General features: G+C 36.4%; 1 protein-coding gene across 4 annotated transcripts in view; it reads left to right on the top strand.

The window, feature by feature from the left end:
- NBEA (neurobeachin) overlaps positions 1-23,841 on the top strand; it is a gene marked incomplete at its 5' end in the record, with an annotated part of 522,572 nt that overhangs the window by 491,545 nt on the left and 7,186 nt on the right. For 2 of the 4 annotated variants that reach the window (XM_082332786.1, XM_082332787.1), the window contains 6 exons: positions 5,133-5,195; positions 5,522-5,611; positions 7,136-7,328; positions 9,940-10,011; positions 12,149-12,304; positions 13,218-13,388. In XM_082332786.1, the coding sequence (XP_082188912.1) occupies positions 5,133-5,195; positions 5,522-5,611; positions 7,136-7,328; positions 9,940-10,011; positions 12,149-12,304; positions 13,218-13,388 (745 nt within the window). The remainder of the gene's footprint in view (positions 1-5,132; positions 5,196-5,521; positions 5,612-7,135; positions 7,329-9,939; positions 10,012-12,148; positions 12,305-13,217; positions 13,389-23,841) is intronic. The other 2 variants (XM_082332788.1, XM_082332789.1) reach the window with 1 other exon arrangement.

The following is a 23,841-nucleotide window of genomic DNA, read 5'->3' on the forward strand; positions in this document are numbered from 1 at the left end:
GAAAAAAACTTTCAGGAAAGGCAGAGATGGATGACTGTTGCTGTGGTGCATATGTCTCAAATGCCTACAGATTTTGGCTCTTCAATGGGCTCAGTCCCTGTGCACAGGGGAAAATAGATTGTAGAAAAACCTGAATGTGGTACACAAGAGGAACAAAACACACCAGGATTATGGGAATTAGTAATTAAAAGACTGAGTATGTAAAAAAAAGTAATAAAAACATAGAGAAACTTAGGTAATCCATATTTTAGAAAGTTTGACCGATTATGGTAGTAATCAGTGAAGATTAATAAAACAAGGCTACTTCACATAAAAACAGTGTATTACTATCTGTAATGCAGTCTGGTTTTAGGAATTTCTTTCTTCCCTCCTTGATTCAAAGTAAAAGTGCTCATTCTTATGTTATGTAGTCACCAGGCATCTCTCTCAGCAAAGGGGAGTTTGCAAATGCGATGGACCATTAATATGTTCCTTGCTGATTTTACCTGCATTTCTAAAGAACTTTTCATTGCGGTTTAACCTCAGTCAGCAACCAAGCACCACACAGCTGCTCACTCACCCTCGCCCACAGTGGGATGGGGGAGAGAATCTGAAGAGCAAAAGTAAGAAAAGTTGTGGGTTGAGGTAAGAACAGTTTAATAATTGAAATATAATAAAAATAATAACAACAACAACAATAATAATAATAAATTGTAATGAAAAGGAAAACAACGAGTGAGAGAGAGAGGAACAAAAGCCAGGAAAAACAAGTGATGCAACCGCTCACCACCTGCCGACTGATGCCCAGCCTGTCCACGAGCAGCGATCACTGCCCCCTGGCCAACTGCCCCAGCTTTATATACTGAGCATGACATCATATGATATGGCATAGCCCTTTGGCCACTTTGGGTCACCTGTCTTGGCTGTGCCCCCTCCCAGCTTCTTGTGCACCTGGCAGAGCATGGGAAGCTGAAAAGTCCTTGACTTAGCATAAGCACTACTTGGCAACAACTAAGTGTGCTAATAACAAGTGTGTTATCAACATTATTCTCATCCTAAATCCAAAACACAGCACTATACCAGCTACTAGGAAGAAAATTAACTCTATCTCAGCTGAAACCAGGACAGTTTTTTAGAGAAAAAGTATGTTAAAAATAAACTGCTTCATGGCTTACCCTTTTTGCAAATGTATGACAAAGAGCAAACAAAACCTTCACTTTTGTGGTATTTCAGATGAGTCAATTCTAGCATTTTTGTTAGGACTGTGCTTCTGAAATGAATCTACATATCATCTGTATTTACCATGCTCTCATTCACACTGCAAAGTAGTTTTGAAGTGTGTGAACTGGCTTCTAAGCTACAGAAGCAGTGTGTTCCAGGGGTGCAGGGAGCAGAGCTCAGCTGATGAAGGTCTGCAGCCCACGCTGGAGCCAGCCTGGTGGGAAAACACTGCAGGAGGCACGGTTTCACCATGGGTTCCTCAAGACCAATTCTTTTGCTCGGCAGCTCTGCTCCTGTTGGGTTACACTGCTTGCTGTTGGAGATATTGCCTTTGACCACTAGAATAGTTCTTATACCTAAAGAAACAGATTTCTTGAATTCTTTAATGGCAGATTTGTGTTTCTTTCAACCAGAATTAAGAAATAAAATCAAATAATTTGGTAGGCTGCATAATGAGCAAAGCAGATGTATTGAACTCTTCATTTCGCAAGAAGCTGACACTAAGGACTGATCCTCCAGGTTGCAGAGGAGCATCCCAGTATCCTTGTGAATGTACAGTCTGCCTTTAAGCATAAAAATTGGAACCCAGTAATTTATTTCCTTTGAGAAAAATGGATTTAGGATATCACTTACTGTAACTAAGATTAGTATCATTCATAAGATTGTATGATTTTATGTATTGATTTCTTGGTAAAATATGTATGTAAACATATGATATGAATCCCTATATATTGTTAGATGGCCAATATTAAGTGCTATGAAGTTGTGTTTTACTTGATTGCATAAATTAGGATGTGTGAGATCAACTCATTTTAAATTTGGATTGCCAGTAAGTTTGCAGATATTTTTTCTTTCCTTGTTCTGACCTATGATTATCAAATAATATCCTAAGACCCATTTTATCTTTGTGCAGTACATGATCATATCCGAACAGATACTCCCTGAAGTGTCTGAAATACAAATCTCATTTTATGTGTATTAAAACCAGTAGGGAATCTCAAATCAGCTCACTAAATAGCTTGTCTGCAACACCTTATTAAGAAAATGAAAACTAATATAATTGCCATTTTGCTGTTCCAAAAGTGTTAAATCTGGCAGCCACTGAATTCCAAGCTTATATCGTTTCTAGACAAAGGACATTTGAAGGTGAAATGAGAATAAAATTTATTTTATTAAAATTTGTATTAACTTGACTAGAATGTATGTCTCAGGGAGTGGTGTAGCGCTTTGCACACAATACTCAAGATCTGATGGGGAGAAAAGGCATCAATTATTTAGACTGAAATGTTTAAGACCATTAAATAAATCTAAAGTTTGATGATTTACAGTTCAAGAAAAACTGCAGTGTATGCTTACCAGTTTTCAGATTAATTTCAGATACAGCCAGAGTTCTTTTGTAAACAAATCAATGTATTACATTATTATTCACAGATCTGTTCTGTACCTGCTTTTCATTTTGTGTCAAGTGATCTGATAGGAGGCAGCATTAGGAATACCCTTGGGCCAGTCACTTTATCTCTCTATGCTTATGTTTATCTTCTGTGTAAGTTTTGACAAGGTTTTTCTGTCCTTTTTAAGTGTTGTGAGCTCTAGAGAGGAATACCAGTTGTAGCTGTGCACAGCTGTGGTCTTGTGCAGACTATAGTCTCAGTGCAGTAGTTGAATATTACAGGTATTTTTAAGAAACATTGTTCAGTTTCTTTAACGGTTCTAAGAGTTGTCAGTTTTACAAATGGTATTTTTGAAAGAAAAGGATAACATTACTGTCGACAAGGTGGGAGAGAGGTGGTTGTCTTTGTAAGTGCAAGCCAGCAAAAATATTCAATTTTCCCTAAATATCAAGGTCTTGATTCTGCATTAGTTCTGGTTATGGAAGGACTTGGCATTAACTTAAATGTTTTAAAATTATGAGCACCTAAAGTATGTGAGTATTTACCAGGACATCTTCAGCTGTAAAATAACAGTTGCTTTTTGACAGTTATGTTTTAAGTGTCCATTCCTCATAATCTGAAAAATTCATGCTGGTTTATTATTGTATTCTGCTTTTCTTTCTCTTCCCTTGTATCATAAATCTACCTGAACTGGGAGGCAAAGCCAGCAAAGTTTATGTGTGCAGAATTTATAGCCACATAATCAGAATTTGCCAAGACTGGACAACATGAAAGTAAATGTGTAAATTAGAATTGGGCTGCACTGAAAAAAATTTAATAATTCATTTCAATGTGCCTGCAAGAGAACAGAAGTATAATTTAAGGGATCACTATAAAGGGTGGGAGAGGAAGAGCTGGGTTTTGTTCAGTATTGATGCCAAATACAGTTCACACTCTTATTTCAACACAGAATTCTTTCAAAAATTAAAATTGAATTAACCTTGATAATTATTTGAAAAAAAGAAAAATGGAAATGACTTTTCTCAAAATACTATTGACAGATCTGCATGGAAGCATATATCACACAGTGCCTGATATTGTTGATATTAATCTTTGTCATTTTGCAAAGGAAATTAACAAACAAGTATAATTTCCTTCCCTTCTCTGTGCCAACAAAATCAGTTATAGAGTACTGAATGTAATAGAAAATACTACCTTTGATTTGCCTCGAAGTGAATTTTATATTCCTGTATAAAAAGCGTCTGCATGAGTGAAGGTATCTACACAGCATGTAAAGAGATACTGTTTATGTGCTACATAGATAACTGCTGTATAGATGTGTACACACGTACATGCATACGCCCACACAACTGCATTAGTTTTGTATTAAATTACATTATGATTTTAAAATAATTCATCATTAAATGATGTTAATAAAACCTGAGATGCTCACAAATTCCCAAGAAACACTCTGTCCCTTGGAGACTAAAGTCCACTCTGAATTAGTCAACAAGCAAGAAATCACCTGTACCAGGATAATTACAGCATCAAATGCACTAGGGCTACAATCCATTGAAAGTCCTTCAGCCGCTTGACTGGACTTTGCATTATATTTCTTTTTCGGCAAATGTTTGTTTGTGGTATTCCATTATATACCTGTCAATCTAGGGCATCAAGAGTGGTAGACATTAGTGCCCTGTTAGGAAATCTCTCTCTAACATCTGTTCTTGCATCTATGCTGTGGAGAAAAACACAGATTGGCTTGTAGGAATTACAAAATATGTAGATTAAAAGGATTCTTCTGTATCATGAAGTATTTATTGTGCTTCTTACCATTTTATGTCTGAAAGAAATAATGTAATTTATGAAGGCAGTCATGTTTTTGGTTTTTTTTTTCATGTTTCTTGTGTGGTAGCGAATGAAAAATTCATAAAGCTCGCAAGAAAAATATTAAGGGTCAGTAGTGCAGGGTACAGTATATATATAGGTACATAATGGACTGTGCATTTCAAAATCTGCCAGTTTAGTTTTCTATGAACTCTTTATTCTTGATTTTACAAGGTCAAATAAAATTGTACCTGTCTATTTGAAAAATAAGGAGTGTTCTTTAACAGTATTGCTTTTACAAGCAGCAATCTTTTGCCAAAGTTTTTGTGAATATATCTTAAATATATTTTTGTTTGAATGAACTGTTTGAGTAGTGGAAGCATCTCAGTATATGGGCTGTATTCTACTCCCTATCGAATTACTCCAGATTTATTCCGAAAGTAGATTTAAGTCTCGAAGAATGCATTGAAATTGCTAAGTTTTTATTTCAAACCTGTGAAGCCTGAAAGCCCATGAAAAAATGCAATAAAATTAAGCACAAAATAAATACTCAGTGAATGTATACAGCTTGGAAAGATTTTTACGTTAGTCTGAATGTGCCTGACAAGATTTGTTCTTAACATCTTTTTGTTTTAACCTACTAATGTTGTTGTTGAAATAGTAATTATTTTGTTTTTATTATATTTTATACATGAATTTTGTTTCTCAGTTTGCTTTTCTTTCCCCCCATTTAAGATTCCAGAGGCTTATTTTATTAGAGATCCTCACACTTTCCTCCTTACAAAGGACTTTATTAAGGTATATATGTTCTTTTTAGTGCAAAAAAAAAGCCCTCTCAAGACCTGAACTGCATGTCCTCACAGGTTAACATTTTCACATATAACGCCAGTTACTGGAAATGAGAATGGTTAGTTGGTTAACTGAAGCATGCTTGAAAGGAGAAGCAAAGCTTGTCTACAAAATACTAACACTTGGATGAGTCTGCAGCCTGGGAGGAGAGCACCGGGTGAATTTTCTGGACTTTTTTCATGGCTGACTTGGGATATGCCTGCATTGTCACACAGTGTGTTGACCTCTCTCCTTGATGCATATTGCTCATGACAGCCCCTCTCCCTTGCCCGCAGGCCATGGAGGCGCAGATACAGAACTTTGGACAGACGCCATCGCAGTTGCTCATTGAGCCCCATCCACCTCGGAGCTCTGCCATGCACCTGGTGAGACATAACTGCTAGCCGGGAATGCATTCCCTTTGAAACTGAGGATCCTTTGTAGGTCATAAAGTACCCATTTAAGCAACACTTTTAATGCCCTCCATTGCCCACGCAGCCGTACTTTCTCCTGGCAGAAATGGCTCGCAGTGCTCTAGCAGAGCAAGGTGGAGGTCTGAATAGCTTTAGCTTCCTACTGTCCTGGCTTTTCCTGTCTGATATTGTATAAAAAGGCCCTATCTTCATAAATATACACTTGATAAATACATATTTACATTCTTATTTCTGCAAGTAGTGGGAATGACTGCAGGCTTTTCATAGAGTAAGCACGTTGTTTTGTTTTGTTTTGTTTGGTTTTGTTTTGTTTGAAAGGATGCACTGTTAGGGGCTGATTTATAAACAATGCCTGCTTGACAAAAATGAAGTACTGGAGTTCAAATCGTACTGGAATCCTCCCACCTGTTCCCCTGGGAGAATACAATGTATATTTCGAATTTCAATTTGAACTCCAGAATTAATTCCTAATGCATTCTTCTCTGTGTTTTCTTGCAAAGAATTACATAAAGTAGCCAGACTGAATGAAACAGATCTCTGTGCCCCTCAGTGCCTTTGATTAAATGCTTAGAGCTACATATTTTAAGTTTTGTAAATCGACAGTAATACATGCAGTAGTTTCAATCATTTTATCTATGTACAAGGAGATCACTCTATCTAGTTGTACACTGTTAAAGTGGGAATTGATCTGGAAGTGTTAGCTGTGTTATTTTAAGTAACGTGTAGATGTCAAATGTACATAATATATATTTTATATTCTTAAGATATGGATAATATATTTCTAATAATAATTTAAAGTGATAAGTAGAAAGGATTATTTGAACTTCTAGAAATAATTCTATGTAACAGTCATTGAAAAAAAAACACATTAAAAATGGTACTTAATAACAGTATTATTGTCCATGTACAAAAAACTGTGTCACTTGTAGAATCATCAAACAAGTTTAGAATTGCTTAGAGACTCCCTAATAAATATATGTTTACATAGAATTAAATTGTCTATGTTTGGAAGTGCTGTATTTCATATAAAGAATTAATTAAGAAAAATTAAATATCTGTGAGTGTTTGAGTCCCTCTTAAAATGTCATTTTTAAACCATTATAGTTTACAGCATTTATATTTATGATGTATTAATTGATTAACTCTTTTATTTGACTCATATCTCTATTGTATGACTATTAACTGCTGTATAATTTTACATTTTACTGAATATTAATTAATGCCCACCGTCATTTTGCGCCCTGTAACAATGACCCTTACCATACCTATTGTCGACTTGCCCTCATGTAATGATCCAATAATAGCTTCTGATCTTGCTCTCCTCCATCACTAGTGTAGACGCGCAGGTAGTGTTGTTTTCCCTGTATGTGCATGTGCTTGTCTGCTCTTTTTTAACCTCGTTTTCCCTCAGACCTCCTCACTAATTGTGTTATCCCTTCTGTTTTCTTCTGCTCTCTTCTCCTTTCTACTCAACAGTGTTTCCTTCCACAGAGCCCCCTCATGTTTAAAGATCAGATGCAGCAGGATGTCATCATGGTGCTGAAGTTCCCATCAAATTCCCCTGTCACACACGTGGCAGCCAACACGCTGCCCCACCTGACCATTCCTGCCGTGGTGACCGTCACCTGCAGTAGGCTGTTTGCAGTCAATCGGTGGCACAACACAGTAGGTAGGTTCTCACGGGCACATTTCATTCAAATTTGAAGACCTTAACAGTGCAGCTTTAATTTCGAGTGCTATTTAGCTAGATGTGGGTTAATCTCACTCACCTGCCTGTGCACAAAAATTTACTGTTTTTTCTGGTTTGTGTGAAATAATCAAAGCTTGTGTTTTCTCTGGTGTCATTCCTAGAAACACTCTCCCTAACAGCAGCACATCACCATGGCAGCCAATCGATTTGTGGCTACATCAGGATCAGCCTTTGATATAATGCTTTTCAGGAGAGTGCTGCTGTTCTCGACACAGCCAATATTAGTATGTCCCAGGTTTCAGGAATACATACTGGCATGCTAGATAGCGTACATCACTGTCTGCTGCTTGAGAGAGATTTCAGGTCTGTCCAGGAGCTTGTCATAAGCCTTCCCCTGGGTCACCATTAGATATTGTGGGACCCTATGCAAACCTAAGCAGCTGGACACGGAACTATTCTGAAGAGAAATTTCCTTATTCCCTCCCAAAAGCCCATTCAATGAGGTCATCCCAAATTTCCCTTCCAGCCCCTCTGCTCACCTCTCCATATTGCTGCTAGAACTGTCCTGTCTCCTCACCTGGACATGTAGATTGTCCCAGGGATTGCTAAACAGGTAGTGGGGCCATGAGCTGCTACCCTGAATGGGAATGAACAGGTTTCATTTTCTAAGGTAGCTTCCTGCTGTGATAGCTCTTATGTTGCAGCATCTGGAAACTTTTGAACATTTCTTACCACCTGGGAAAAACAAGAAGGTACCTGGTGTTTGAGAGTGTGACTCGGGAACTGACTCAGGAACTTTGTAGGGACTAGGCAAAAAAAGAAAAATCCTCCCCTCTTTGCAGCACAAGAGAACTGCCTGGACAAAATAGGTCCTTCTGCAGAGGGATTTGTGAGATTTAGCGTAGATGTGTACCTCCAATAGACTTAAATGTAAACACCTCCTCAATAAATAATCCAAGTCAGGTGAAATAGATCCCACCTCTTATGCAAAGGCTGTCTAAAGACCAGTGTTACAAGCAATATATTAGAGGAATGAATGGGAATTCCCTTATAGGCATGCATTAGGGGAACTATCAGAGCAAGTGAAGTTAATACCACTGTGAGTTATTGAATAGTAATATAAGTTTTAATGTGACTTCTATTCTGAATGCTTAAATAATTTTAGCATGAATACTAAAATGTCACATGTATTCAGAATGTTGCTGTTCTCTGTTTACAAACAAACAAGCAGGATAGGTTCATCTACAGAAATGTACACACAGAGCACTTTTACTGTCGTGGAATGTACGTAGAGCTTTATAATTAAGAGTTTATACACAATGAAAGGCATTTACATAGCCATCTCACAGTAGAATCAAATGAATCTAAGTTAATACTAGTAAAGATCTGTCCCAAACTGGTTTGATTTTGAAAGAAGAGAGAGAAAGGAAGGAAGGAGAAGTTCTCAGAGCAGTGCTTTTTGGAAGCTGGCAGGGCCAGCTGTAGACTCTGTTTTCTTTTACCTCCTCCAGTTGCCTTTAGCAGTAGTAGAAAATAACAATTATTACTGAATACAAAGGTCATTAGTGGAGAGTTCCCGATGTGTAATATGAGGCAGAAACATTTGAAACTAGAAAAAGCTGCGCTCATGGGAATTCTTGTTCAGCATAGTCAGGAAACTATGCACTTTTCTAACGTGGATTAGGATTTAACCACTCAAGTGCCCTCTCACTGCAATTCCTTCTAACTGGGGATCGAGACAGACATCATATAAAATACAGCACTTCACCACGTCTTCAAGCCTGCATCATTATCTTTGATCTATTGAAAGCAGTAGAGTTAGAAATGTGAACTAAGCCACACAAGGCCCAAGAACATAGCAATCTCCGTCATCAGTTTGCACTCGGAGTTTATTCTCCAGAACTCTGTATCTCTTATGGAGGATATTCTTGTGCAACATGGCAGTTTTCACACAAAAATTGTCTTTTCAGTAGTGGCCGTTGTGATTTATATGGTAGGAAAGGTACTCAGGAGAGCAAAGCAATGCTATCTATGCATGAGAGCAGATAGCGCTAAATATGGAGCTGCTGATGAACAGCTTAAGGACTGCTCAAGACAGAAGTAATAAGAATAATTGTGGCAAATTTACTGTAGGCCACACTTTCCCAGCTAAAAACTCTAGATAAATCCATGAAAAGGTCCAAGTTTCTGTCACTTACTGGTTTCCCTATATAAGAAACTCATAACAATGTTTAATCCAATTATTCTTCTTTTCTGTGCTATTATTAAATCTCACCCAGTGCTCAAATGTAAAAAATTCTCTGTTATACTATTTTAAATTAGTTATTTAATGAATGTTTGTGGCTGCAGAAATTGTGATGAAATTAGCGCTCATACATTTATAGTTACTATTACATAACCAAAGAATTAACAAATGCATATTTCTGTAGCACAGAGGAAGAAATCTTAAAAGATTCATAGAACAAGTAATAGTAAGAAATTACTTTTTTATATATAAAAATGCTATAATGCAGTTTTAAACCTAGAAAAATCACGTAAAAAATTTAGACAACAAGGTTCCTATGCGCTTTATTCTTCCTTTCATGTTTAGGCCTTCGGGGAGCCCCAGGATATTCTTTGGATCAAGCCCACCATCTTCCAATCGAAATGGATCCATTGATTGGTATGTCGAGATGAAAATGTAGTGATATATTTGATAATGTCATTTTCAAGAATTATTGATTAAGCTATATTTGTATATTATGCTTCATTTAACACAGAAGATAGGAAAATATTTGTTCTTGTCAATCCTGGAGAACTAAAAGTGTTAGCTATTGATGCTGAATGAATCACATGAGTGCTATTTGTTATTAACATCACCAACAATTGGTATTCAAGAAACAACCAATTAAGTCAGTTACATTGTCAGCCCATATCTATAATTCTGTTCTCTTATCAGGTCATATTAGTAAAATAAAATGTTAGGGTCTGGTAGAGTTCACATATTTTCATTTCTTACAGACAGCAATGTGTATATCAGTGCAGATGCAGACCCATTTCTTTTCATACAATTTATGATTAGGATTGTTTTAGTTGGCATCACTAAATTAATAAAGAAAAGGCTGGAATTTAAATTGATGCATGATTGTATTTTTTAAATCCAAAAATATTGGAGGAAGTGAAGTATTTTGAGAAATAGCATCTGCTTAAACTGTTAGAGCAATTACAGGACTTGTATTCCTAATGATCATTATTTCTCTTTTAATTGCAACTATTTGCTTTGTGGTTTATTTTTTTGCAGTAGATATATTTTTGAGACAGAAATTGTGGATAGGGAAGATTCTTAGAGCCTATTTTGCAGCTTCGGTGAGAAAAAATGCATTTTTAAACATTTCCAGATGAAAAGTTCCTTTTTTGTCTGTGTCAATATTCACGGTTGAAAGATTTATATACAAGTACCTCAGGAGAGTTAGCTTTCTCATTCTGTATGCTTCATTTGCTCATATAATGACAATGGTTTTCTCTTCAGATTTTCCTCTCAAAAGCTAGGGCACAACTATTGTGCCCACCTGTTCTGGAAACTTGAGTTATTTTTTATTCATTATCTTTCAGTGGATGGACATAAAAGGTCTGGTAATTTAAATACGTGTTCTTGGAATGTACACAAACATGGTATTAACTTTTACAAGCAAATTTAAAATAGGGATTTTTTTGGTTGAGTCTCTTATTTCATGCAGTTGTGAGCAATTTAAGTAGAGTAACCAAAAATAAGGACAAAAGAAATTTCAGGATATTATCTGCATTAAGTCGTGTTCCTACGGTAGGAGAAACATGTCTCTCAGAGTGAGTTTTATCTCGCCTAACTTCAGTTATCTGAAGTTAGTTGTCAAGAGTCCCTTCATATCTACTGTAGGAAGAGAAACTGTCCTCTGGAGTTGTCTAGCACTTGGACAGCTATTACAGCGTGAGATGGCTTGCCATGTGAAGCGATGTCTCTCTCTCCAGTGAGTATAGAGGGAGAGTAGATAATTAACCTAGATTATATACTGAACTTTTAGAAAGTTAATAATAGGTGAGAGGGAACACACCTTTATTGTATTGCCAAATCCTGTCTGTTGTGCATCACAGGAAGTAAATAGCACATTAGCTCCATCTGACAGTGGGGGTGGTGGGATTCTGTATGAACCATTCCTTTTCCCTCTGTCTGGGAGAATTTCCAGGCGGTATTGCCTCTTTTAACATTACTGCCCATGGCCTGGCTCCCTGCTTGAGGAACAGATGAGAAGACAGTGTTAAAAAAAGCACATTCAATTTAAATTCCTTCATTGGTTGAATCCTTACATCTTTGATCTGGTTAAGCTTCTGCAGGTATGGGGGATGTCAAGGTCACACAACACAAGCTGGGATGTTTTCTGTAGGAGAGGTACCAACCAGCAAGAATTGACTTTCCGCAGTGTTGTTAGCATTGACTTGGGATTTGAAATGCACTTCCATCACTTTCCCCTAGTTCAGTTTGGTTTTGGAGAGTACTTCAGCACAGAATATTACCATGTATTATGCAGTGCATCAGGCAGTTTATAAGAAATTGTCATCTCCTGTAAAATCTTTTGTCTTATTCAAAGGGAAACCAGAAATCTCACAATAATTTTGTATTTCTGACACCCATATAGACAGCTCTAAATGTTCATATTCAAAATGCTTACTCAATAACAAATTCACAGTTCATTGAAAGTTAAATGTATTCATTTTCTCCTGTAAGTGGATGACAGGAAGGTGTTGGAATGGTTTACTTGTAAAATGTGTTTTGCATTTCGTTACAGCCAATAACTCTGGTGTGAACAAACGGCAGATCACAGACCTTGTGGATCAGAGCATCCAGATCAATGCACATTGCTTCGTGGTCACAGCAGATAATCGCTACATTCTTATCTGTGGTTTCTGGGACAAGAGCTTTCGAGTTTATTCTACGGAAACAGGTGACCCTAAATACAATCACCTGTTCCTTCTTAGGTCACAAAGTGGACAGTTGTTTTAATACTACCATATCTAATGCCTGTGCTTACCCCTCAATAAATGGTAGAGGGCAGTTTATAAAATCCTTCATTATTGTTTGAGCATAATAGCTTTAAGATGCTTTTTTTTTTGAAGATAAAGGATGTAAAAGGAAATGGAAGAGCATACAATTTTGTTAGTGGTAACTTTTGAAAACCATAGTTATATTCAGGGAATCAATCATATCAAAAGGATCAACCAAAATTTTTGTTACAATATTTTCATGGCTGTATTGTTTCTATCTCTATTTCATGTAACAAGGAAGTAGGTTGCATAGCCTGCTACCAGGAACCAATATATTGTTTCTTTGTCTGATTGCTTAGCCTAATATCATTCTGTATATTGCTAAAAACTAATTGCAATAATAGAAAGAAGGAGGTGATGATCATAGTAAACCTTAGTTTGACATTAACATAGAACAAATACAGATTTTTAATATAACAATGTAGCACCATTATGGAAAAGTTCATGTGCTGTCTTATGCATATCATTCATGAAATTCACAAATAGTGTTCTAACACCATTGCTTAAATACTGACGGAGCAATAACTCCACTAAATATTCAGTGACTGCAGCACTGACTTGATTTTCAGAGATAAGGGTTAGGCTATGGATTGACACAGAGCACAGCCCTCAATAGGAACATAAAAAGAGAAAACAAGAAGTTTTGTCTTTGTGATTTTTTAATCTTGTTGTAGCATGCAGTGAACTCTAATTAAGGCACATGAGGCAAAAATTACATTTGAACTGAATATTTGTTAATGATTTAGTTAATGATTTCTAAATGCTGCAAGTACTTAATAAAACTGAATTTGTATCACTTTGCATTCCCACCAGGAAAATTAACTCAGATTGTGTTTGGCCACTGGGATGTCGTGACTTGCCTTGCCAGATCAGAGTCCTATATCGGTGGTGATTGCTACATCGTGTCTGGGTCTCGTGATGCTACATTGCTGCTTTGGTACTGGAGTGGCCGACATCATATTATAGGTGACAATCCAAATAGCAGTAAGTATATACTGTAAAAAACACCTTCCTGAGAGGTCCTCTGTCACACCTACTCATTTTTAGCATTCCTTCTGTCAGCTTCAGAAGGTATTACCAAATGTATCAATTACTTCACTTACAGGTTGAAAGTTGGTATAAGAAGAGCACCACATGCTAAGCAATTCATTGAGTACTAGCCAAAAAAATGCTGAAACAGTCTGTGCGTGGTAACAGATAATAGTATGGGAGTAATTCTTAAATTCATAATTGCCTTTATCACTTATAGCATCATGTCATCATAAACTAGAACAAGACGGCTATGGCCTTTAAGTGACAGGATGTATATCACTATATTTTGACTTTCTTTTCCCCAGAAATATTTTTTGGCATTTTAACATACTCCTTTTGTGCTACAGCATGCTATATCAGCTGCTCGCCTTTTCAAAAAAGGAATGTCTCACATGCCACGGAATTAAATGAGTCTCTTTGAGAAAGGTCTTTCTATAGCGAGCAAACCTTTGGAGAAGCAATGTGACTGAATAAAAATAGAAAAAGATAAAATGTCAGGAAGAGTTTACATTTCATTTGTAGGGGACTAACTATCAGTGCTTTGCAGAGTGAAGGGGACACAATCATAATTATATTAATTTATATAGGAAGATGCTTAAAGTGCACTACTAATTTACAAGGTCCCTTCACCAAAGCCAGAAATGTGACCACAGCTAAAGACAAGAGCAACTTTTATCCATATACTAGAGCTGTTTTGTGCAACGCTAAATCTGTGCACATTTTCATTTAAAGCACATTCTGAATTCTAATGATTATTTTCAGCACAAAGATATTCCGCCTTTAGATAAACATAGAGGAATCCATCGCTATCATTTTTGATCTCTGGTTCAAGTATTGACTGGAGGCAGTTGTAGACCTGTCAGCTACAGACATCTAAGTGAAAGTATTACTTCAACTGAATGCCTTGTAGAAAAGTGTATTATTTGTTACAAAGTACATATTTTGTTAATTTTGTGCCAGCAGGTTTTTTATTATGTTTTAATTTCTTCCATTTTTTCTTTAAGCAGAGCAAAGGGGAGGAGACAGAGAAAAACCTCACTTTCTCACCTGTCTTTCTTTTGCTTTTATAACACAGAGAGAATGGAGGGGAAAAAATGTTAAATTGTATTCTCCTAACATTTTTTCCTAATTTTTATGTGTATTCCATGGCTTTTTTAGCACTTAATTCTCAGATAGGGAGAAATTCAGTCTGAAAAATAATTTCATTTCAGGACACTCTGTTTAGCTTGATGCCGTTTTGCTTATTTAGATGCCTGTGTGATTCGTATCAAATATTAGTAATTTCCGTGCTGAGAGTCAGAAAAAATGTAAGAGCTTGCTCCTTTCATTGAATTTAAAATGTAAGACTTTTCCTTTACTTCCTTTGATTATGTGGGGCTTGGACAGCCTTGCCGTGTATTACCCAGCCTTGGACAGACTGGCTGATACAAACCGCTCCACTTCTTTTGCAGATAAATTTATTTTAATTCTGATACCTATTTCTCATCATGAACGTATCTGAATGCAAGGAGGTGGTACTTTTTGGAATCTCAGGTTTAATATCTCAGTTGCGTAACTTTGGAATTATCTGCCTTGGAGAACTTTAATTTTATGAGAAGAAAGAATATCAGTCAGCTGACAGTAGTCAATGAAAACAAAACCCAATCATATGATTTGCTCTCTCTCTATCTGCCTCTATATGGATAAGGCACTGTTTTGCTGAAGAAAAGGCCTTATAGTCAGATTAATGGGAGACTGTGTTGCAGATAGTCATGTCCACACAAATGTAATTTCACAGGCACAGATAGCAGCACCCAGGAAGATTAAATAGCTAAATCCGCTGTGCTAGCTTCCAAATATATTGATCAGATTTCTTACTACCATGTTGAAGACATGTTGAAGACTGGTGTTGAGGAAGAAGGATGTCATCACTATTATTGCTATCTCTACTCATTGGATTAAAGTTAACATGGATATGCTAATTATGTACTGGTACTGTACTTTAACCAGAACTTCATGTGTTAGTTGTAAACATATTCTTATTAACAGCTACTTTGACTTTTCATGAACATACATCAGTAAGGATAGATCACGTTAGTGTTTATATGCCTGAAGGACCTGCTTCTACAATTACTAAATCTTTTGCTGAAGTACTGACTCTAGATTCTGTTCCCTACCATGAATAGACATGGTAGCTTGTTGTATGACTGATTGCCTGTATACTAATTTTCAGGACTGAAACATTGTCAACAATCCTTATGAACACGTTTGAAGTTTTACATAGTTTAAGCCACCAAAGTAGTAAAGAAGTACTTCCTAATCTACTCTTCTAGATTTATTGGTAGAAGATTAGGATTACCTTGTAGGGAAAATGAAAGTGAGATGTTCACTGTAGGTCAAATCCAATTAGTTAACATCTTTGGAATGTATTTCCAGAAAGATGTAGATGATATTGTCCGGGAAAAAAAGGGGAGATTAGTTTTTTGAAAGCTGTCATCTGGAGACACAGATAAGGTATTTTATATCACAGGCTGTAAGAAGGTGAAGAAGAATTCAAAGAAAAATGTCAGCTATAGTAATTATCTGGGTTAGATGCTTGACTTTATAATGATCTTTTAAGCTGAAAGACAGTTAATTATCAATTTCAGCCTCAATGCACCCAATTACCAAAAGGAATTTTAGTTGTTTCAGAAAATGTTAAGGGGGGGTGGGGGGGTGGTGGAGCAGGCCCCCAGTCCTAAACAGTTTATGTAGTTTAACATTTGTATAGAAAAATGTAGATACCATTTCATTAGAAAACATAATGATCACAATCATTTAGTGTGAAATACTCTGGGGCAAAAGATTGTCAGAACAAACTCCTTACCAGTTCTGCTAAAACTCCATATTCCAGAATCCATGAGTTAGATAAATCTTTACTAAGCAACACATATGTCAATAACCTACCCTACTGGACTTACAGAGAGCCTTCTGCTGAAATACCTGTGCAGGCATGTGCTCAGAGGGTGACCTCAGCTGTGTCTGTGGGAAATACAGAACCAGCTCTGGTTTAGAGAGGAGAATAGAGAAATATTGTGTCTTGGATAAGACTCTTGCAAGTGTCTGCTCCAGCTCAGTAGTTGAAAACATGCCTATGAGAGCATAGTGAGCTTCCTTTTATAAGTTAAAAATAATTTTTCCAATCAAAGCATTTATTAAGTTATCACTTTTATTCTACAGTAAGTATCAAAAAGGAGTTTCTGGTTCAGTTTGCGCTTGTCACAATGTCTTGACACTTCTCATAATTGCTGTGAGAAGACTGAAAATTTACCAGATTTTAAACACAATGTTTTCCATGGAGTAGCTTTCAAAAGTAGCTTGCAAAAACCCTTCTAGTTAGCATGTTTGTTCAGGAAGTGGGAGACTTAAGTTCTTGGCCTCCAGAGACTCAGGGAATTCAAACCCACATTCCCATATTCACAAGCATATGCTGACTATCAGGCTATAAATTAATGTGGGAAGGGCCCCCCTGTGAACCTCCAGCTTTGGTGGAAAGCAAAATTATTTTCTCTACGCCTGTTTATCAATCTTATATGACATAATGTTTGGATAAAAATAGAGATAAATCTAGAAATCAGGAACCAAAACTTCATACCTTCAACAGCAGTCTGTAGGACAAATTGTCTCTCTACTTATACTTTCTCTGTTCTGACGAAAATTGGTTTCAAGGCTACGTAATGGCTAAGCTCTAATAGTGGTGAATAGAAAATGTCCTTTTCCGGCCTAGATTAGAGGCTGGTGCCTGGGGATGCTCCTGGAAAGTGAGAGATGTGGCATGAATTCCTTTAGGCTGAAGGGGAGTTAAATGCAGGTTTTTGTGTTTTTATGTACATTTGAGCCTCCCTTTGTTTCTTTATCCTTGCTTAGATAAGTACCACCTTTGGGAAAAACACTGAACTGAGTGAAGCTTAGTCATCTTGCCAGGGTCAGATACCTACTTTCTAAGCCAAAATTGCCCATATGAAATAGGTAATCTGAATCTGCACCTTATTAAGTTGATGACCACATTATATAAATCTGCTGCAGTTGAGAGAACAGTGAAAGGAATCTGTTTTCTCTTAGGAAGACACGGCACATGCAAAGGACATAGTTTGCTTATTTTAATTCTTTGAAGTGATCTGGCAAATGTAAATCTTTGCAGTTCTAAGAGATTGAATAGAAAAATTATTGTGATGGAGTTTGACAATTTGGTTTTGATTTTTTTTCTCTTATGACATATAGGGTTTTGTTTTAGCTAAGTGCTAATTTGTACACAAATTTCTTCTCACATAGCAACTGTATTAGTCATCACAAAAAGGAGCAAAGAGAGTACATGATATGCCCTGAAGTTCAACATGTATCATTATAGTTGTTTTATTTTTATATTTTATGATTGCTTTATTGAATGTCTCTTTCAAACAAGTGACTTTGAAAATGAGAATTATCTCCGAGTCTTTGAACAGATACCAAAGTGGATGATAGAATTGCAGAAAAGTGAGGGACAGATGCTTTCATCTGAAACAGACACAAATTCAGAAACTAATTTGGAAGTGATAAAAATTAATTTGCACACTTTAATTGGAATCAGACTCCTGCATGAAAGAAAGGAAGCGTAGGCAGCTTGTGCTAAAAGCTGATTGAATTTTTTGTCAGGTAAGTATGTTGGACTTGGCCGCTTATCCTCTTGAGCCTCTCTGTGCAATATATTACATTCACCCTCTGACTGGTGTTCTTTAAAAGGATCAATGCTATTCCTGTTTTGTCCCTAGAGCCTGAAATTTCATTGATCTTGGGACTTGACATTTCTCATTACCTATTGTAGCTTCCAAGAGGATGGTCACAAGAGGTGTGAGAGTTAACCCTGCTTTTTCTAATGGAAACTGTGCTGACCATTGGAAAATATTGTGTCTATTAGCCCTAAGCTGGGTTTGTTTAGCATTATAGCATAATCCTCAGAGGTGCTAAAAATTCACCCTACTCCAGTGAGTATATTCTGTATATGCTTGAAAGGGAGGGTAAGCGCTACCATAAAGGATCTTTGTCCAGTTAACCTGTATTTATTTTTTTTTGTCTGTCACAAAGTATACTTTTATTTGTTCCTTTCACATAACATTTTTTAAACAATTTAAAATTGTGAGCATTGCAAGTTTTGTGAGTTTGTATCTTGAAAGAGTAGTTATCCTGAACTCAGAGTATTCACTTATTCTTTTATACCCCTGCACATTTTAGCGCCCTATAACATGCCCTAGTTTAACATTGAAAGGGCAGCAGTTTAAAAATAACCACCAGTGTGTTCTGTACCAAGTGGACTGGATGGCTGTCTGAAGGTCCTGTGCAAGCACATTGCACACATGCAATCTGCTTTGCATGTTTAAAGAGCTATTACAGTACTTATATGTTTGTACAATTTAGGTATTAATTTTTAAAATAAGGTATCTTGCCACTATTCTGCCAGAGCACAAGCTCTTTGAAAACCAGTGTGTAATTTTTAGTGGCACCGTCTCTACTCTAATAGCCAAAGACATCTCTCTCTTAAGACTGCTAAGCAAAGGTAAATGAGCCAATAACACACCTGAACTAATGCAGTTATATCTAGCATTTTATCAACAGATGTCTGTGCCCATGGTATGCCCTGCATACCCAATGGGAGCTGTATATCACAGGGCAGTTCAGCGACTTGCCAAAGTTCTCAAAGCAATTTAGTGGAAGAAACAGGAAGAGAAACTGCAAATCCTTACTCTCCTCTCCTCCACTCTTTTTTTCCTTTTGGGGTCTGGATAGTTCCAAGATATCTGAAAGTTCACCCACCTTGGTGAGTTGTTTGTATATATATATACAATGCTGCTCACATTCCTCAACAAATAAATCAATTCTGCCAGAGGTGAGAAGATTTTGAATATATGAATATTTTTCTGTCAACAATCTTTCTTTTACAACCACTGCTCCCTCATGTTGTGGACATTGTTGTTGGCTATTTCCTATTTTGAAATATTCCTATTTGTTTGTTGTAGCCTTATCTTTTCATCAAACTCCAGGAAGTTTTGGTTTTTTTTTTTCTGACAGTAAAAATTCAAGAAGGCTATTAAATTTTCACTTCCATGAAGGCCATAGTATTTTCTAAGATTTCTTTTTCTGAAGAGTATCCCCTCAAAAGTGCTGATAGTAAAGTAAATAGTAAAGCAAATAATTATTTTTCAACAAAGAATTCAGCTATAGCCTTGTAGTTGCTTCTGTCAAAGTCAGAGATGAAATGGAAGCTGGAATTTGCCTTGTGCTCTCATGCTTCTTTATACAGAAGACTCCTAGATGTGTCCCCATACCAATCTGTACATTATTCCTGGAAAAGGACAGTATGAGAGAAATAGTAACACTGTCTGTTCTCTTTCTTTTCTTCTTCTCTTTTTTCCTTACCATATGAGAGCACCATTTATTCCAGAAAAACCTTACAATAGTATTAAGCATTATATTTTTCAGAGAGAAGGGAAGATGTGTTTTATTTTAGACTTTGTTGAAAAACTTACTTGTTTGGAAATACAAGACTTTTTTTTTTTTTCCTTCTGCCCTCTAGTAATTCGGTTCAAAGGTGCTCCTTTGGGGAAATCACAGGGAGTTTACAGTGATGGTATCTTAGTTCATAGGTAGGATATTTTCACCTGCAATTCCCTCAGAGCTGCAGCCTTTGACCTCTGGCTGCATCTATCAGTGGTGATGTGACAGTGACAGAATATTTTGCTACATTTTGAATGATGCCTGGAGTTCACAACTTCTGTCCTTAGCAATAAAATGTAATACGACTGAAGTTCTCTTCCCCATGCCACAGCTTTTCCTGTAGAAAGTATCACTGAATAATTTTTTCTTTGAGCCCTAAGGGGAAAAATCCCATTTTCAATTACTGTTGGACTGTTACTCCTAATAATGATATTCCGTTATTAATTTGTCTTTACTGAAAAACAGGACTCAAAGATCTATGTTTCAGGGCAGTTGTTTCTTATAAGCATTTTCCATTACAAATCAAGAAGTCAATTAAATATGCTTATTTTTCATATTCTGACATTTTACAGTTTCTTACTATTACAGTGAAATTTTACAGTTTCTTACTATTACTAGGAAACACTGAGGAAAATGTCCTTTTGAAAATTGCATTATTTCTTTTCCCTTAAAAAATTTCTAACCATCGAGTAATTTCAGCCATTCACCCTTGCAGTCTGATGACACTGCTGCATACACCTCTGTAATCAGAGCTTAAGCCAAGATGACCCTTGCGCATAATTCCTCTTTTTTCCAGGAGGGCATACAGAAGGAAAAAAAAACAAGTGGAAAACTCTGAATTTAGTTGAATTGCATTTTTTTTCACTTTTCTGTTACGCACTTGGAGAGGAGAAAACCTCAACAGGAGATGGGGTTTCAACAGCAACATTTATGGGGAAATTATAAAAATCTAAATCTCAAAATATAGCTAATCTTTGATAAGATACACAAAGCATCTTTCCCTGTTTCTTCCAACATCCATCCTTCCTTAGCAGTAAAGCCCAGTTTTCAGTTCACATCTTCAGTTTCCAGACAAGAAAGATTCTTTTCTTGCAGGCTACGTTAAAGATTGGGAAACTAGGATTTATTGGGTAGCTGTTTTCATTAGAGATAGGAAAGTGCTAATGTGTCTGTACAATCCAATGATAAGACCAGGTAGATTGACCCACCCTGTACTATTGGGTCCAAAACTGAAGTCCATAAATCCATGGTTGGTAGTTCTCAGCTGGTTCAGAAAGATGGTAAAATACATGGAATTATTATTAAAATCTTGATGACAGGACATGTTAGGATTTGGCTAGAAATACTATAGATTCACCCCAAAATTTCAAGAACTATTGTTATATACAGTTCTGGCTACCCAAATTTTAAGAAAGAACTTGGAGCTAGACAGGCATAGACAGTTACTATGATGACTGAAAAAAGGCAAGCCCATCACTTCAAAGGAGTTTATGAGAGTTTGGTTTGTTTAATAGAGTCAAAAGGAAAGACTGAGAGGGCTGATTTCTTCTGTAAGTGCATGACTGGGGAAAACACAAGAGAGGGAAAAGACCTGAAGCTAAAGGACAACACTGACACAAGAACAAAGAGATACAAGGTAGATAGGAATAAATTCAGACTGAAAATCAGAATACTTCTCTCCTTGAGAGGAGGAAAGGTCTGGAACATGCTTCCAAGTCACATACCCAGATAGCCATTTCACTAATTTATTAACAGATTTATACGAAGTGAGTGTCTCCAATAAAAGAGACTACATTCATTGACCCACAAAGTCTATCCAAGCCTCCATTCCTAAAGCTATCTTTCAGAAACCCATGCAATATTGCTTAGCTACTCCAGTAATTCCCTTGTTAATTTGTTTTAGGGTTTAACTGTTTTTTCCGGTCAGGAAACTGCATTTTATTTCAGGGTTGAAATGTGTGCAGTCATTCACCCATTGGACCTTGCTGTGCCATTAGCTACAAGATAGATTTCTGGGCTATTGGACATCTTTCACGCCTGTGACTCCCAGCTATGGTGGTCCAGTCACTGCTTTTCTGCCTGTGCAGTGAAGAGAGAAAACACTTTAAACACTGTGCAGACTCCTGTCTTATTCTCTGTATCAGTTATGTGACCCTCCATTTCTGTAAATGTGGGTACAAGACTTTAATCTTTGTGGTCTAAAATGGCAAGATAGTTCTCGACTCCTATTTACTATTCTAGGGTATTGCATTGAAAGTTAATGTTGAGGGAGTTTTCCTTTCTGGCTCCATAAATCCTTCTCTGTGTCACTGCCTTCCAGAACAGAATCTCCTCTCCAGTGAGCAGAGCTTGTGCTTGTCCAGGAGCGTCAACCTTCCACCTGGCTGCATTCAAAATAAATAAAATAAATAAAACACATTTTGCTACCTTTTTATTTAACTAGGCACTGCAGAGAATGTTATATTGATGACTTTCATCATTATACAATTGCTCGTGAATCTTTGTATCAGTTTTATATACAACCATATCTTACCAGCAAAGATTTTATATTATCCTGCAGATAACATTATTGGTTAGTATTTGATCAAGAGTCAATTCCCAGCTCCTAATTGGACACCCTAATTTCCAATATCCTAATATGTAGCTCATCGTAGATACCTTTCTATGGACAAAAAATGTTAAGATCTGTCATTGAACCAGCTTCTCTGCCATCCATGTGGTCCATTGTCAGTTCCATATAAAACAGGTTTAAATCAAAACATTGTATTACTAAGACAAATATCTTGAAAAAATACATGGAGGCCATTTTACATAGCCATCTTTATCAACTATACCTGTCATCCTGTCAAAAACGGATAAGAAGCTTGCTTGACAAGACTCCCATTGCAGTACTGCATGGTGACTGGCATTAATGGAATTTTTGCTTCCAATTCTTTATTGACAGAACTGTGGATTAACCATTTTGTTATTTTGCATAGGATTAATGTTACAGTAATTCATCTGTAGTTCCCTCGGTTATTTCTTTTATCATTTTTAAGTATTTGAACTACACTGGCAGAGCTCCAGTCCTTTGGAATTTCCCTATTTTCTATATTTCATTTGTACAGAATAAATATAACCAGATGAAATCTGTGTTATCTAGCAAATTGCTAATTTTTTGTTACTGATTAACTTTCTTTGCCTGGCAAAGCAATATCAAATACTGAGCAATTCCTTACCGCATATAGGAGTTTCACTGTTAAGATGTCAGCATCTTTTATTATTAGAAACAACAGAAATGTTGTTATTTGTCATATAAACACTCTATAAATGCCCACTTGTTTGAACCCAAAATAAAATACATTTCACTCCTGACTATAAAAAATAAATATTTTGGGAGTAGTCTGTCCTACTCTAATAAATTAAATGTGATAAAAATGGCATAGGTATCCACAGTGATATATAGAAAATACTGTATACCCATAACCATTTTTAGGTATAATTTTAATCTATAAGCATTCAATGTGTCTCTGAATCAATAATGTCTATGCAACAGTAGTATCTTTCTCGTACAGTCCTGTTCCTCCTCTCTTCTTTTCCTACCCTCAGTTTCATGAAACAAATTATGATCATTAATATAGGAACATCCTCAACTCATGCTACTCTTTAGGTTCCTAGTAGAAGTCTAGAGACATATATGTTCAACAGCAGATCTTTATGTTACAGCTGCTTTTAATACCACCACACTTCATGTTCTTTATCTGAAATATACATTTTTAGTATTTTTAGGTCATAGAACAGTGATGTATTGTTATCATTTGTGTATCGTAAACAGCATGCAGTCCGTAACTTCTAAACCAAATAAATTTGCTTTTTATTAATGTATGAATTAATGCATTGGGAAGCTGTGCTTATGAAACTTAATGACATCTGAATGTAT

Source organism: Platalea leucorodia, assembly GCF_965183815.1.
Source record: "Platalea leucorodia genome assembly, chromosome: 2".
NCBI classification, from domain to species: domain Eukaryota; kingdom Metazoa; phylum Chordata; class Aves; order Pelecaniformes; family Threskiornithidae; genus Platalea; species Platalea leucorodia.